The sequence below is a fragment of the Phodopus roborovskii genome, unplaced genomic scaffold (genome assembly GCF_943737965.1).
Source record: "Phodopus roborovskii unplaced genomic scaffold, PHOROB, whole genome shotgun sequence".
In the NCBI taxonomy this organism is placed as follows: Eukaryota; Metazoa; Chordata; class Mammalia; order Rodentia; family Cricetidae; genus Phodopus; species Phodopus roborovskii.
The window spans coordinates 3,003,550-3,021,150 of record NW_026126721.1 but is presented as its reverse complement, the minus strand read 5'-3'; the positions used below and the strand labels follow the sequence as shown (position 1 = coordinate 3,021,150).

At 39.6% G+C, this 17,601-nt stretch overlaps 1 protein-coding gene across 4 annotated transcripts in view; it reads right to left on the bottom strand.

The window, feature by feature from the left end:
• Positions 1 to 434: 434 nt before the first annotated feature.
• Arhgap6 (Rho GTPase activating protein 6) overlaps positions 435 to 17,601 on the bottom strand; it is a 480,929-nt gene continuing 463,762 nt past the window's right edge. For all 4 annotated transcript variants that reach the window (XM_051174897.1, XM_051174898.1, XM_051174899.1 and 1 more), the window contains exons 10-13: positions 15,303 to 15,400; positions 4,483 to 4,757; positions 2,920 to 3,000; positions 435 to 2,431 (exon numbers count right to left, since the gene is read on the bottom strand). In XM_051174897.1, the coding sequence (XP_051030854.1) occupies positions 1,734 to 2,431; positions 2,920 to 3,000; positions 4,483 to 4,757; positions 15,303 to 15,400 (1,152 nt within the window). In that variant the 3' untranslated portion in view covers positions 435 to 1,733. The remainder of the gene's footprint in view (positions 2,432 to 2,919; positions 3,001 to 4,482; positions 4,758 to 15,302; positions 15,401 to 17,601) is intronic.

Here is a 17,601-nt window from a genome sequence, read left to right as displayed (position 1 = left end):
GTCGTGTCCATAAGAAAAAACGCACAAACTTTCCGTGATCTGAGCCAGTATCGGAAGTCCTGACTGAGCTCAAAGATTATTCAACTTGCTCCCAAGGACAAACCACTACACCCATATCTAGAACCAATCTAGCATCTGAGACCTATGGAGCAGACACAACTTTCAACCCCTGCCCAAGAGGCATGAAACCCATGCTTTAGTCAGGTATGAAATCACTTTATCAGTGAAAAGAAAACCAGGATTTAATTGCAACAGATCATTATAGACTTGTTGTCCCCAAACTACTGGCTATTTATAAAACTAGCTCTCTAAATGTATGTATGAATTTATGGAATTGTTAGCATGTAATATACTTGAACTTGTGAGATTAGTCAAGGACCTATCTGGAATGGGGTGTGAGTTCCTTCATTAGATTTAAAGGCTGGTAACAAATCTTTGCTTAACTTTTTATTCATCATGGCACAAGATAGAATTTTAAGAAACACCACTGAAAAATTTCATTGCCAACATGAAAATAAAGAGTAACACGTTATATATATATATATATATATAACCCTCTTTGTATATAGTACACTGTCCCTTCTGATGTGAAAAAAAAAAAAAATCAGAAAATACTGAAGCAGACTGCCACCTGCTGGTCAAAGGTGGTTTTGCAGTTGTAACACTTCAAATTGCTGAAGTAAGGTAGTAACACATACATTACAATACACATAAAATTACTGAAGACACGTTTCCTCAACCTTTGGCACAATGTAAGCACAAAGATGTAGCTGTTTTTGCCCCCCAGGTAGGATTTACTTTACAAGGAATTGCTTGTAATTGGGCTAATATTGATAACGGGGCAGAGGGAGAAATGATGTTGTATAATTTGAATGTGTATTCGGATTTAAAATTTTTTTTAAAGTTGGATTCCAGTTTGTAGTTTTGAAAAATACATAAAAGTTACATATTATAAATATATATTATAAGTGGCCTATATAAAACTGAATTTCACTTAGAATGGGATGTTCTCTCATTTGATTTGCTGAGTTCTTTCTAAAAATATATGTCATAACATATCAAATTCAATATTTCCTTAAAACTTGTTCACTATGAAAAATCATTCAGTGACTATAACTTTCGTTTCTCAATACTGTATAAAAATATGGCTTCTCATATTCTGTTTTGTTTGGTTAGTATTTTTCTTAGGCATTGAATGGAGGGCAGTCCCCATGAAAAAGTGATGGCAAAAAGCACAAAAACCCGCTTGTGCATATGCTAGAACATTCTATAGAATTTTGTTGCTTAATATATCTCATGGTGTAATATAAGTGCAGTGATTTTTTTAATTGTTCTGTCTTCTCTGTGAATAAGTCATATTGATTATCATACATAATCTGTTACAGAATATACAATAGTCAAAATTGAAGACACATAAACACACTTAAGCTATACCAAAGCAAGAGTTTGATCATATATATATATATCCAATGTGAGTAGTTTTGAGACTGGGTATTGTCGTGTTTGGGTCCCCCCCACCCCAAGGCTGGCTACGCAATAGAATCTTATAAATGGCAAGGGTTAGGAGTGCCTCTCTGCAAGTGGACTGACTTTCTCTTATGTTGATTTTTCAAAGTGTGGAAAAACAAAAAGAAAAATGAGTAATTGTCCAATTGTCCATCGGCAAGTTTTCCGGGTCTGGGCCGGAAGAGGATGTTTTTGGGAGGGTGGGCTCCAGCTGCTGGCGGGTGGGCTCATACCAGTGTTTCCGGGAGGGCGTCGGGGTTGTCGGTTGACAGGAGCTCCCAGATCTGCCACCGCTCTCGCTGCCAGTCGAGCCAGCTGGCCTCCCCCAAGTTCTGCCTGTCCTGCTCACTGGCTGAGAGGGAGTAGGCGCTGCTCAGTTTTTTTGGCCTGGCCGGATGCTCTCCTGAGGCCTGTTGGCCTTCTTCTTCTGCAGTTGTTCTTGAATCTTCTTCATGCCTCTGGATCCTCCACAGGGGAGGCTCTGGGGTCTGCTGGGCTGAGGCCACGACAGGCTTCCCTGACCCCGGGTAAGGAGGAGGGGGACGCCTGTCATCTCTGCCACTCTCCTGAGGTCTCTGGTACACAGACTGGGCCCGGCTTTGTAGACAGGCCACTTCCACCTTGCTCTCGGCCAGGTCTTCCGTGCTGTTTAAGGACAAGAATGGTTCAGACCTGCCTGCAGGCCGTCTGGACCCCTTGCCGCCGCCCTGGATGTGGGGAGTGCTGCAGACACGCGACACTGGAAGGTGAACATTACACTGTGCCACAGTGGTCGCAGTCTGAGTCCTCCGAATGACCTGAGTGCCACTGTCCTGCCCCATGAGGCTCCCTTGACACCGAGGCCAATTCAGTGATAGGTTCCCTTGAGAAAGGGAACAGGGCCTCGGTTGCAGGGAGCTGCTTTCAGAAATGTCACCATAGGAACCTGGAACGAGAAATGCAAAAACTGAGGTTAGATGGGACAATTTCTTTTTTTTTTTTTTTTCACTGCTGCCTCTATTGCTGAAAAGGAATAGCAAGCACACTCTCAGCTATTGCTACCTGAAAGGAAAATCTCCCTAGCGAGGTCTATGGCAGGTTCTTGGTGATAGTGGCACCGGTTTTATGGCCACTCCAAACATATTCCTAGACTCTCACTACATAAACTGCCTTGTTGACAACTTAGACTTCAGGAAAAGAAGAGCAATGAATTACCATCCAAGCTTAGCAATTGGGGTGGAAAGCCCAAGGAGAGATTTTTCTTTTTTCTTTCTTTCTTTTTCTTTTTGTTTTATTTTGTGTTTTGGTGTTTCTTTTTGTCCTCAGTATTTATTGAATATTGGTTGGCAAGCAGTTACCATGAGAATAGCACGAAAGAGTTCAGGAAAGATCCATTTAAAGCAAATGCAATGAAGTTTAAAAATGGCACTTCACCTGTCATTCCTGGGTCTTTGGATCCACTTTTTAATGTTGAATGCCAAGTTCCCCAGATATTGAAAGGCTCCTCTGACATATCTAGGAAAGAGGATAAAAAGGTCCACAACAGAAAAAATTAAGAATGAAACCAATAAGTAATATCATTACATTTTTGGCACAAACTATCATATTCGAGGTTGCGATAGATGCAAAACAATTCTATTTGGACCTGCCTTCCAAGAAGTTTGCTCTGTTGGAGATGGACAGAAATGCTCTTTCTATATCATATTTCTGATAAACAGAATTAATGTATCATAACCCTCAGAACCTTCAAAGATAAAGTTTGCATATACCCCTGGTTCTTGAGGTTAAGTGACTCTCCTGTGAGAGAGAGGCAAGAGAGAAGATGCTACTGGACGTGGAAGAAACAGGCATGACATTAGGTTGACAAAACCTGGAAGAGGGTAGGAAACAGATTCTTCCCCAGATCAGAAGGCAGCCCCATCTATCCATTTGATTTCTGACATCCCAAATCATAAGAGGGCTAATCTGGGTTGATTTTGTAGCAGGTGGTAACAGTAGTAGGAAATTCATACAACGGGGCAGTTGGTGATGGCCACAAGGGCTCTGACTACAGGAACAGACATACAGGGACAATAGTGCTGGTTTGTGAACTCCCCTCAGGGACAGTGTCCTACTGACATCAATAGATTTGTTTCTGTGTGTGTTTCTTTCTTCTCCCTTCTCCCCCAATCAAAGAATATGTATATATGCAACAAGATGCTATAGTAGATATCTTATTCAGTTCAAGCTTCCCTCCTTCCAAGCCCATGCTGGAACCATCATGGGCTACTGGATGTCTCCAAATGTTTGTTAGTTTCTGGGAAGGATACCTTGCTTCATTACATAGAGGATATCAGGAGATCAGTGACAAGAGATAGACATAGTAACAAGAGATCAGAAGTATCTACAAGGTTGCACAGTACAGATTACCTAGGTCTTATTCTATGCTAAGTGTTACCATAACAACTGTAGATATCTAATGAAATCCAGGATATACGACATCTGTACAATTCTTAGTTATTTATCAGGAGTCCATAGACCTTTGTGGAGATCAATTATTCCTTCAAGATCCAAGGTCGAAGTGGCAGGATATTATTCTGACACCTAGTCTGGTGTTTTTGTTACTATCTGGTTTTGGCACACTGCATTGTTATATGACAGCTTCAGAACCTTTTCTTTATGACAGAAGTAATTGAGTAATGTCTTAGACTAGCACATATGCAATGTAAATCCACCAGCAGGGACATAGACTCCCCAGGATGTTAAAAGGAAGAGGTCAATTGGGAAAATGAGTGGCTCCTTTGGGCATTTGCTCCTGTCACACGTATTTGTGAATCAGACCTTCTAGACAAAGTCAGGGGTCACCATTCTTTTCTCCTATCTTGAGCATTTAGCAGACACTCAATAAATGTTCTTTGAATTGAAGACACATCAAACAGAGGCTGATGAAGAAGGTCCAAAATGACCTTGCCAAAGGGAAGATACTTATTTGGACTGTCGCAGCCAGGCTTCATTTACCTTTTCCAAGGCTTGGTCCAGGAAAACTTTCTCTTGACTTCGACTTTGGCGACGGCAAGTGGCCCACCAATGAATACTGCTCTGGCACTTTATAAAGTTTCTCCGAGCCCCCCCGGGCCCTGTCCTCTTGCATAGCCAGCAGGGAGCGCTCAGACAGCACTGGGGAGTTGTTGTCATAAGGGGAGATATCTCCGCTGGAGGCCTTGTTGGAGTCTGTAGATGAATGCCTCCCTCCCATGGAAAAGGAAACTTCCGACTGCAGCATGTCAGGGCTCCTGGCATAAGACAATTATAGGTGTGTGAGTATGATCAGATTCAAGCATGACACAGTTGACAATGGCAGATATCAAGTAAATGGACATGGAAGCTGAAATAAAAAAAGACCTTCTGAGCAACATTCCAACACATCTCCATCAATAATGTGAAAGCGTTTCTATAACATGGTCACAAGATGGCAGTAAAACACAACAAACGCAGAAGAAAATGTCAGCTCACAAAGGAGGGGCCAAAGGATAAATAACATCTGCTATAGCTGCCAAAGCTCAACCAGCAGAGAGCGGTAAAACCTAACACATGTTATGAAACAAAGGTCAACTAGGAGGGTGGAGATATACATGCCTGTGTTTGCCAACGCTGCCTGCTGGTGGAAAGCGGTAAAACAGATTTAACAAAAGGAGGACATAAACAGAGATGGAGCCTTGTCACCACCTTTTATCACCAAAGTGACTAATGGAGTGATACCTGACTAAATTTAAGAGTTAAAGCCTAGGGGCCACTATCTATTAAGCAAGCAAGGGGAACCCCTAACAACCCAAACGACTCCTTTTGCCTTCCTCCATCTCTTGAGTTAAAAATAATACAGATTTATAGTTCACTGTGGCATTAAAGAAAACTTTTCTTTTCCCAGAGCATACTTAGTAAATACATTTATTTTTCCTGTGATAAAGACAATGACACCACTGGTGGGGATATGTGTTTATGTATGAAAAGGTTGCTAAAAAGATAAATACATGGCAGTCATCTAGAATTCAGTGTATATAAATCCACAGAACATGATTTTGCAAGACACCAGTACTTCTGCAGCACAATCTATGGCATTGTCTCACATACGATAAGCACTTGCACATATGAGTTCTCATAGCAACAGAAATAACGGTGAAAATGTAAATGGAACAAGAAAATGAGAATACCAGGAAGATGGGGACTGGGCAAAGTCTTACCTGGAACCATCTTTATTTTCTACCTTCCTCAAAACATTGGCCCTGACATCTTAAAGGGAAATGATCAAAGATTGATTAAAAGTTTCACAGTATGCTTCTGCCTCCCCTCACCCTACCCCTACCATGTTTGCCTTTCTTTACTGGTCCTTGCTTTCCATTTGTTGCAGTTTTCAAAACAAATCCTTTGTGGTCTTAAAGAAGGCAAACATACACAGAGCAGTCCTCTCCTAGTCAAAATGGTTTTGGCATGCAAAATGAAGAAAGTGGATTCACAGGGACCCTAGCTTTAGCTCGGGTTTCCAGCAAGGTTGAGTACCCAGGGGAAAAACATCCTGGCATTTGTGATATGCCATGCCTGTCACTGAGGAAGCCAGGACTCTGGCACTTTTGCTGAGGATATTTTCTACCCACATATAATTAATAAAACCTCTGCTTGCCTCCTCTTTGAGCTGATATCACACAATCTTTTGGGCAGGACAGCCATGAGGATAATTTACCAGAAATGTGGGCCTCCAGTGAATTTGAAGGGAAAAACAATCAAGAAGAACTTAACTGTGCTGGAAATGGGGAGGAAACTAAACCACATATAATTAAAGGGGAAAAACTCTCCTTAATTCTAGGTAGGGGAACACGAATTCATACAAACTGGTCAGTTGCCTATTGTCATGGAATGTGGCTCTTCTTGGGAAAGCTTTGTTATGAACATGAGAAAAAGTGAATGGATTAGACTAACACAGAATTCAACTCAAAATCAGCAGGGCTACAGATCATATTATTTGGCTGATTTCATTATCCTTTGCTTAGGTACCATTTTCTTTTCAGTCATTAATGAACATGTTTTAGCTCTATTGGATACAAGTAAGTCATAGTTGTATACCTAATAGTGTGAACCCATAGCCTTATTTCCTGGGATATTTTACAGGAGAGTCAAAGCCATTGTCCATTTCATGAACGCAGCTGAAACAATGTATAACTTGGATTTAGCCTCCTCTTATTTGGAGGGGAGTTTTGAAAGCGGTCACATCTTAGTTCACAGACACCATAAAAATTTCAGCTCAAGCCTTACACTACCATCTTACCAAAAATGTAGAAGAGAAAAACCTGGGGCAATGGTCTAAGTGTACATTCAGCTTCTAGTTATGAGTGTAAATGAGAGATTTCAGGGGAGTAATCTCTCTCATCTTCATAATGGGAGCATTTGAGGTTTCCACAAAAGGAGTAGGTTTATATTTTTACCAGGGGTTACCATGAGATATTAATAAATAATGCATTAATAAATAAATAGTGCATTAATAGATAATGCCCTAAAAGGCTCAGAGGTTATGGAGCCCCGTGCGATTGTTGTTACAGGGCATCTGCACATTTTACACCTCTAAGCTTGTCACTCTTCCCATTGTTTTCCTTCCTGCCACCTCTCAGATTACTTCCTATGATACTGTTCCACTGCATATACTTTTTCAAGATGCTTCAGACACTTGTAATGGACCTGGTGTACAGACGGGAATTATACTTACATTGGTTGTTGGGGAAGTGCAGAACAGGCAATGGTTTAATAGTTTGGTGAAAAGAAAACAAAACAAGGGCGATCAAGAATAATTGAAACATTAGCTCCTGGTGCTCCTACCAGTGTTTCTTCCATTTTCAGTGCTTTCATTGGATCTGGCCAGACCAAGAGGAAAGAGGGGCTTGGTCCCCTCCCCCTGTCTTTCAAGTTGACTTTGCAAAAGTTCACTGAGTAGCTGTGAAATGAGGGCATATTCTCCCTGTAGGGCTGCATCTGCAAGCCCTACAGGAGCATTTGCAAGCTCCACCCTGGACCTTCTAAGAGAATGGGCTGAATCAATCCTGGAAACCACTGCAAACTAAGCATGTCAGACACCATGCTAAACAATATGAAAGATTTCAAGATGGCAACAGGATGTTGCTACAACAAGCAGGAGCCCCCTCTGAGGGCCATGCTATTGCTCAGGAATCCAGTTTTGCCTATTGAAAGGGAAGACTTGACATAAGGCCAGTTGATTGTATTTACAAAAGATTTGGATACATGAAGGTGTTTAAGGGTCTGGAAGTGGGTATAATATAGAAGTGGGTTCACATGGAAAGCACTTTGAAAAACATGTGGCATGCTGCTTTGGACTGTAATAAGAATTACATCTATTAGAGTTCATTATATGGCAGGCCTTGAATTAAGCTACTCTAGACAGTCTTTGCTCCTGATCTAAGCTTAGAAATGACCAAAGGAAACAGGTAGTTGACAAAATACCTTGTCTGTCTAGTAGTCCAGGTAATAAGGTTTGGGCTCCCTGTAAAATTTATTATACACTTGTGCTTGGTGTTGCAAATTAATAATAAAAGGGTATCTTTTATACTTAGAGTTAATGGTCATTTGAAATAATTAAAATATCCCCTCAATTTATTTTCTCATCAGAGGTGAGGAAGGTGTAGCCAAATTTGCTTAAGAACCATTAAAAGAATTTCCAGATTGAGACAAACACCCTCCTCTTTGGAATATCTGAAAAAAAAAATGAAACACCCTCTAATATCTTCTCTCTGATTTGCATATAGATTTTCCACCTTTAAGAGGTCTGCTCTAAGTAAACATTAAGATATTTGTGTATTGTCACAGGGGAAGTCCTAGGTCCTGCTCCAAATGATGTGACAGACTTTGAAGACTCCCCCATGGAAGGCCTCACCCTCCCTGGGAAGCAGAAAGGGGATGAGATAGGAGGTGGGTGGGGAGGGAGAGGGAACTGGGGTTGACATGTAAAACGAGATTGTTTCCAATTTAAATTAAAAATTGTATAAGAAAGATATTTATGTATTGCTTACAGAAAAGACTTGCTTTGATGCGGGTTACAGTTGCTGAGGCACTGTCTCTAAAACATGGTGTGACCTTTTTTTTTTGGATCTTAAGAGACTGTTGACTGGATAAGTTGCTAAATGGTGTGGTTTTGAGTCCAAATGTGTCTAGCTCTTTTCCTTTTCAAAGTTAGTGTACAGTGGGTTGAGGTTAGGAGTTTTGAGTAGATGGGCTGCCAGACAACATGGGTTTGTCTCTAAGCTGGGAGAGTAACCTATTTGATACTTAAATCCCAGGCCCATCCCCATCATGCATGGCCAGTCCTAGCTAACCAAACATGAGATGGACATGGAGAGTGAATCAACATTCTCACCCTTGGCTGGTCCCTCCAGGTCAGGGTGTAAACACGCTGGCAGGGTACTGTGAGGAAGCCTGCACTGCAGCCGGAAATACAGAACTGGTTCTGTGAATAAATGAAGAACTCTAGTTCAAGCCTCAGCATGGCTGGCCCAGCCCTTTGCTGAGCTAACTAGCTGAGAAACACAGGGGTTTCAAATGTGTGCTGTCCTTATCCTTGACTCAGTCACTCAGTCAGTAAACTTCAGTCTGCTAGAGTGCAAAGCATGGATTCATATCAGAAACTATTAATTGCGCCAGGAAATAATCCATTGTCACAGCAGCCCAGGAATTATGGAGATTCTCACATTGACTGTGCACATAGCTGCAAAACTTCCTTTGGGATAAAAACACCTCTCCAAAGAGGTGCTGATGCGAATCCCACCTGTCTACCAGTTGGTAGAGCCAGTACTGGATGATAAATACCCGGGCATTTGGTAACACCTATCCCTTCATTTTAATTCCTTGTTAATTTCCTCTGCATGATGTTATAGTGCATTAGTGACAAGTAGGTACAATAATGCTTCTAGTTATAACATTCCTGACGAGGCATGTTTGAAATGTAAAGAGGCTAAAGACCACAGTAAAGACATTGGAATGCAGAGAGGGTGGGATAAAATCTTCATCCTAGAGAGCTCTACGTATGAGACTTATTTCTATGTTTTCAACCTTTTCATTATGGAATTTCATATTGCACTTAATTCAAGTTTTCCCTACAACTCTGCCTGAAAAGTGTGTGGCAGAAAATGGCTTAATGCTTCATAATTCCAAGGTACTAGAATAAAAGGAATGTTAAAGTCACGGGCTACTGCTAGACAATAGGATTCTTTGCTGTTATTTCATAGGTTAAGTCAGATTTTGGGGCATCCTGATTCAGCAAATCATAGAAAAAAGAGGTCAGAAATTACAACCATTTGTGTAACAGTCCACAGACTGGTAAAAGATACCTTTAATTGTGAACATTGATAGAATAAAATGAATGATCCCCATGGTACTGATTTGATAAGCTGAACAAAATATCACAAACTACAAGAAAACCCATCACCCTTCCATACTGCACAAAGGGTTTCATAGGGGTGGGCTTCTATGAGGAACAAGGATCATAACAATTGCCTTTTGGAACAAGTAGAGATCTTCATTTACTGGTCACTGTTTTTTTTTTTTTATTTCAATAACTTTGTAAAAGCCACTAACAAAATTAATCACATTGGAATTTAAAGATAGATATGTGTGGGTTTGGTTCATTTGGGTTACTTTTGCCCAAATTATAGTTAAATTTGGCTTGCTTTCCTCTTGTTTCCACATGAGGATAGGAAAAAATGCTCTGTCTAGTTTGGTTTAATTATTATTATATTTCTGAGGTACTTATGAGGGTTGGTAAATGAAAAGAAAAATTTCTTTACTGTGTTTTTGTTTACTTATTGTTTTTGAGGCAAGGTCTCATGTAATCTGTGGTGGCCTCAAACTTACTACCTAGGTAGGGCTGGCCTTGACACTCCTGATCCTCACATGTGCTGAGAGTACATGTCTGGCTCCTTAAGTTTCCTGAAGCCCACGTTTGAAAATGATAAGAACTATTATTAGAATTAGTTCCCATGCCACAGATAATCCCGAGATCCACTGGGCTCTCTCTTCTGAGCTGTAGATTTTTAGATCACGTTAACACAGATTTATTCTTGGTTCTACCAAGCATTCCTTATATAGAGATCCAGGGGTCTGAAGTAACTCAGTGAAAAACAAAGCTGTGCACTTCGACATGAATAATTTTATGTAAGGTTCATTTCTCTCCCTAGAACTTTAAAGAAGTAAAGACAATACTAAAAGAATAAAAAATAGGTATACAAAACAATGTTATCAATATCTCATCTCAGGTTAACTTAACTAAAAATCCTTTCAGATTGCCATGTTGTCAACAGAAACTGTCACACTTAGTAATTGTCTCAGTTAAAAAGAGACAAAGAAGGGGGAGGTTGTGAAAACACAATTGATGGGCTGTGTCCATTTAGGTCAGGCCCACACATTTTACTATCAACTTGGCTTCTTGGGTGGTTAAGTATGACATTGTTTTTTAGAACATGTTTTTCTTTTGCTTTTTCATTGTCTGGGAGACATCATGAGTGTGTTCTTATTTCCCTAAATTTTGTGCTTAGAAGCCGGGCATTGGTGGCACATGCCTTTAATCCCAGCATCCTGGAGGCAGAGGCAGGCCAATCTCTGAGTTCGAGGCCACCCTGGTCTCCAAAACAATACAGAGAAAACCTGTCTTGAAAAACAAAAACAGAAAAATGTGCTTAGAGAGGTTAACTCCTTTACTTCATCTTAGCCCTAACCCAGCTTTAACACCTTTGTTTTTCTTTAGAGATCCTCATTCAACCTACATTGCCCTTTTAGATTAACTTTCCACTATCTTTCCCTGTATTGTCACATTCCTGAATCAAAGAGAGGCTGGTCTGTCTTAAGGACTTCTGAAGAAAAGAGCACATAATTCTAGCAAGTGCACGGGGAAACTTGTTAAAAACTGGTAAGCCTGGCAACTTTGGTATTGAAAATCTCTTCTAATCCCCTTTGGCATGTCCCTTTGATGCAAGCCAAACTCTGAACTGGATGAACACACGAAAAGATAATAAATTCTCTCTGCACTCACCCAACTCGGATGTTGCACACAGAAGGCAAAAATACAAATCAAAACAAAACAGCAAGTTCCCAAATATCACAAAATGTTTGCTCTTTCAAAAAAAATAAAAATGCATATTTTTTCATTCTGGGCTTTACACTTTTCTGAAAATTTATTTTGTTTCCCCTCTGAATTAAATCTTATGGTGTTTCTACTTGGTTTCTTGGGAATCTAAAGCTTTACTTAGGTATGTGAATTGGGGAACAGAGGCTTTGGGGAAAAGAAGTTCAAAAGTCTCCAGTGCAAAGGAACTCTGCTTTTAGATTCCATCTTATTCCCATAGGCTATGTTTTGTGGCCATCTTTTATCTCATAGATGTCAAGGGACACAGTAACAGTGCCTCATGAACAACAAGTCTCTGGTAAGTAGCTGTACACGAACCATATGGTGAAGTCCACAGTAACCCAATAATAACTGTTTAATCTCCAGTTAGCAGATGAGAAAAGTGAGTCAGAGTGTCATCCATAAACATACCCCATAGCACAAAACACATAGCAATAGGGTTGATTTTGGATGTAAGAGATCTCATTCTCAACTTGAAGATTGAAAGCAGTGTCATAAATTACACAGACACAACTGATGGGTGGTTAATTGATGCAGGTACCACTGTAGCAAGCACCATCTGCCACCTTGGGGTACTATAATTTACAATCTTTATAATCTATAATTGCAGGGATATTTTGTCACTCTTCCTTTATCACTATTTTTTGACTTAAATGTCACCCCACCTCACTCCAGCCTGCTATTTTAGGACATCTACCTGACTTCATTATTCTGTATCCAGACAGATGGCAACTCCACTGTTTTGACCAAATCCAGAACTAGCTATCTTAGCTATCTGAATATCCAAATCCAGTTACATCTTCACTCTGTTTCCAAGTACACTGTAGGCTCTTCATTCCCTCAGAAGCCATTATGAGATTGCAAATAACATCTCCATCTTTTCTACAAACTCCAAATGTATTTCTAAGCCAGAACATTTGTTCTGCTCCTTTATCAACAAAAAGATGCATGCTAAAGGTCAAAACTCACCCCACCCAAGTTCCCATGGGGTTTTAAATATAGAGAATCCAAGTGGTAGATCTGAGTCAGTTCTTTGGAGTTTGGGCTGCTTATTAGAATCATGTGGAGAGCTTTGAAAATCTCAATTTCTGGACTACAAGTCAGAATAAACGAACAAGCACCATGATGATGGGGGAGATTCACAACTGTTCTTTATAATTCCCAGGTATTTGGAATATGCAGGTGCATATGAAACCATATCTAGTACCCTCCTTTTTGCATTCTGAGTAATGGATGTCTCCTAATAGGTCTGAATGCATATAAAGTCAAGAAAATGATTTGGCATTTTAAGCTTTCCCTACTCCAAATGTGGATTGTGGACTAGTAACAACAGTACTAGAGAAGCTTGTTGGGAATACAAAATCTCAGCCCACCTCTCCAATCCTACTGACTCAGAAGAAGCACCCTCCCAAGATTTGAAGAGCTCCAACGTATGCACTAGATTTGCAAGCATATGCTTATGGCCCAAAGTGACTGCCTACAGCTCAATCCTCAGCAGGCCACTTTAAAAACATTTTTTTAAAAAAAATAAATATCTACTGTTTACTTCATGACATTATTAGCAATCTTCTGGACTGTTCTTTGCCTGTACCTAGAGGAAAACAAAGAAAAAGAAAAACAAACTAATCTTCCTTCTTTCTTCTTACTTAAAGAGTTACTCATACAAGGATGGGGAACAAAAGAGGCTAGAACAATTGCACAGCTCAGTGTGGGTTTAATATGTGCACTTTGTCCTTCTTAAGAGTGGAGAAAGAAAGGTTCTGTTCTTACCTTGGCATTTAAATACCAAAAGCATGCTTAGAAACCACATTGCATTCCTGTCAATGGTTCTTTTAAGAATAAAATATACCTATTAAATAATGTCACACAAAATAAGAAATTTGGACAGTCAAAATTCCATGTTATTTTTTTTTTCAGGTCTCTGTTTTCTAGATTTCCTACCATATAATAACAAAATGTTATAAACAAAGATTAATAAGGAATTTACATATAGAAATATCATGGTGTTTCTTGCCCACAGGAGAGACATAAGTAAGATTATAAAAAATCTCTTACATATGACTGGTTGGGGAAAAATGATAATTTATAACTTGATGAGAGTTAGAAATGTAAGAAAAAAATAAGTGCAGTTCCAATTCTCTGATATGAAAACAAGACCATGCAATGCATGACCATTTTTATTTGTTATATATTTACATTTACTTTCACTTCTTGGAACTGGAATCCAAGCAGATTATCTTACTTGAACCAGAAATTGCCTTGATATTGTTTGGCACACAAATAATCTTTTCTTAAAATGCATTGAAAGGGAGATCTGATTACAAGAACTTCCCTAGACTACTGGAATAGGAGGGAAACTGAATTCAGCAGGGGTCTTAATGTACTGGCCTCGGAAGAAGGGGGTTGAGCAATGTGGAATTCCCTTTCTTTAAATTTTCCTGAATAGTATACTTTTATAATCACCTGAAATAACTTGAAATGAAAAGAAATCAAGTTTGGTATTAGTCTACAGGAAAAACTGAACATGTCTTGTTTCTAAGTTACATCCATATAAGCCCTGTCTTTTAAAAATCTTTGGCTGTAAAAGAAAAAAAATGTTATGAATTATGCTAAGGCATGCCATTAGTTTTAGAGTTAATTTCACCTGAAGTCACTAGAGCATGAGCAAATATGTACTAGACTTAAAAGCATAGCACAATGATATTCTCAAGAGAGAATGGCATCAACTTTTCCTGGTCTAAATTTAAGGTTGGGTGTTTGTGTGGTGATGGCACTCTTGGTTAATGTGGCAATATGGCAATGTCATCTCTTTACCTGGCTTTTCCAAATGTTAGAGCACCTTCATACACTCTGCCTCTATAGCAGCTGCTGAGATTAAACATAAAATCGGAACTATGATCTCCTCTGTGTTCTTTTAGGGCAAAATTGTGGCAAGCCATAACTCATTGCAAACTTGGACAGTGTGCATATCCATCAAGACAATACAAGGTATACGTAATGATAGATCTGGGAAAGTACACACATCTTATTGCAAATGAGCACTTAGGTCTCAGCAAAGGTTGCTCCTGTGGTTTAGAAATGGATTACTCTCACCTGCAAAATTGTACAAGGAAGATGCTCCCCTTGCCCCAATGCAATGCATTAAGTGTTTATCAAGACTCTTAACAGACATGCCTAGACATTTGACACAACATTGTTACCCACAAAGTTGATGATCAAGAACTGTACAATTGAGTTATGAAGACAAAATTTTATAACATTCTCATTAAACATGTGATTTTGTGTTGGACTGAATTCTTAGGCATTATTATTCACAAGTGCCCTATGGGTCACAGGTTGGACACATCTGCTAGACTCATTTATGGACATTTTGCCCCTTTGAGGTTCTTACCAATGATTTAGCACCCCCCCCCCCCCGGGAACACAGTTAGAAGTTCCTGACAGTTCAAACAAGACAAGTCCAGGAAAGTGGCTTGGGCTTTGGTAAGTGGATGAGACTAAAATAGTTCTGCTTAGGTGGATTGATCAGAATTGCCAAAAAGTTGTCAAAATCACATTTGTGTCATTTTGCATGCAAATATAGCCATCACTCAAACTCTGTAGAAATGGAACTAAAGAGTAAAATCATCAACCTAACTCTAGAAGCTGGAAAATTGGGCATACTCACGAGGATTGGGAAGCCTTCCTTCTGAGTAAGTAGTCTACAACATCCGGGTCTGTCTCCAGAAGGCTGATCAACACTTCGTTCTGGAGATCCGGGGGAACCTGGAAGAGTCAAATGTTGAGGCCTAAATAAAAAAACCCTGTCAAAGGTACAAATCGTGGCCTCAGCCACTTTATGTCAGCATACACCAAGTCTTTGAACCCTTAAGAAAGCTCAGTGACTTATTTCAAACCAAACATATACCAACCCATAGAGCATCTTTAATTCTCAGTACAAACTACAAGATTATCAGAAAATCACACTCAAATCAAAATGTCAGAATCCTGGAAATCCTGTTTTGTTATTTGGATGTCTCTGTGGCATACACTAGATTTTCCTAATATTGAGTTAGCAAACAATCATGGGTGAGAGGAATGATGTTCATAATTTATATCCAAATGAGGACACTTTCTAGAGTTCATATTTTGAATTATGCTAAGATGATGGGCATAAATTTTGATTGTCTAGAGATGTTCTGGAACACACCATCAGCTCTTTAAATACTCATGTCCTTGAGCCTCACTCCTTAAATTCTAGATCCATCATTTTAGCTGTGGGACTTTTGACATGGTACATTAAGAAGTACTTGTGTATCTCAGTATCCCCATCTATAATTTGGGAATAACAGTAATAATTACAAAGAGTTGCTAAAGAGAAAAAAAAAAACCCCACATTTTTCATGGAATTTTTGAAACAGGATTTCTCTGCGTAAAATCTCTGGATGTCCTATAACTTGCCTTGTAGACCAGGCTGGCTTTAGACTCACAGAGATCCTCTTGCCTCTGCCCCCGAGTGCTGGGATTAAAGGTGTGAACCACCACCACCCAGCTTAAATGACTCATTTTGTGTTGAGAATTTGCAACAGTACTTTGTCAATGACAAACACTAAAAAACAAACAAACAAACAAAACCAAAAACCAATGCTGATACCACTTTGCACAGGCTATGATGATTCAATGTCTGTCCATTCCTTACCTCCAAATCCTACTAAATTCTTCTCATTTCATAATTTCATGAGCACTAATGCAGACATTGTACATGAGTACCACACTTCTCCTAGCCTAATCCATAATGCATTCAAAGATAGTCTTAAGTCAATCATGTAGAAATGCTCTCTGGGAGAAGATTGAACCCAGGTCTAGCTGATAGTTTTCTACTCCATAGTCCCTGCTAGTTCAAGCAAATGCAATTCAGAGCAGTGGGAGAAAATAAATTTTCTCACACGTAAGTTCCAAGAGAAGAGTTTCAAAACCACAGAAACAAGTCTGCTGAGAATAAGTGGTTGGTGTAAGAATTTGCCTTCTGCCTCTTGCAGTACTCAATTGTTCTTGAGTTTGAGAAGCTGGAAACAATCTTACTAACAAAAACAGGGATGAGAAAGCAAAAGAACGCTTTCCATCTCTCAGAAAGCTGTTCCTCCTACTTCATCCCGAATCTTCATGAATGACATTGCCAAATTCTAGCCACATAGTTCAAGATCTCCAAGGTGAATCCAATCCTATGTCCTGTCCACTCCCAGTAATAGCTAAGATGCCAGCTTAAATCCCTCTGTTTGTTACTTCTTTCCTTCCCTTCCATTCCAACTGCAGGGTCTGAAGTTCAGGCCTTCATTAGCCCTTTGTAGTGATCATCTGTTAGCCATTAGCACCCTCCATTCCCCTCTTCTTAGAAAAGTTATATGCTAACTCCTCTCTGGAGAACCAGTTACTCTCCAAACCTTGGCTCAAAGGGGAAGTGTACCTTAATTTGAGTTGACCAGCCATTCCATTCCCAGAGCAGCATGTCTGCCTAGGAAATAGCCATGTGGCTCTACTAGAGTTTACACAAAACCATGATACTTCCAGGAGAGACAACAGACAGATACTACAACCACATATAGCCCAAGCATTTTGCTGACACTTGAAAAAATAATGGCAGGGGCAGTAGATAGATCTTGATAACATTTGAGTCCTTGATAACATTTGAGTCCTGGGTTAAGCTATACCCAAAGTCACATTCAACTTCCAACTTCCATTCTTCTGAAGCTTCAAATTTCTTAAACTAGTTTGTATTTCTAGAGGAAAAAGAATATGTACTTGAAGGGCCTTCCATGTAGTAGCTCGCTATCTTGAACCCTATTTCTTAAAATACACATAAAAAAATTCTACATGGTCAGAAGATATTCACTCAAAACTCTTTATATCCCCACACCTGAAGCTACATCTTGCTTGCTTTCCTTAGTATGTAGTTCCCAATTTCTTCAGAAGTGTTTCACATATACTTT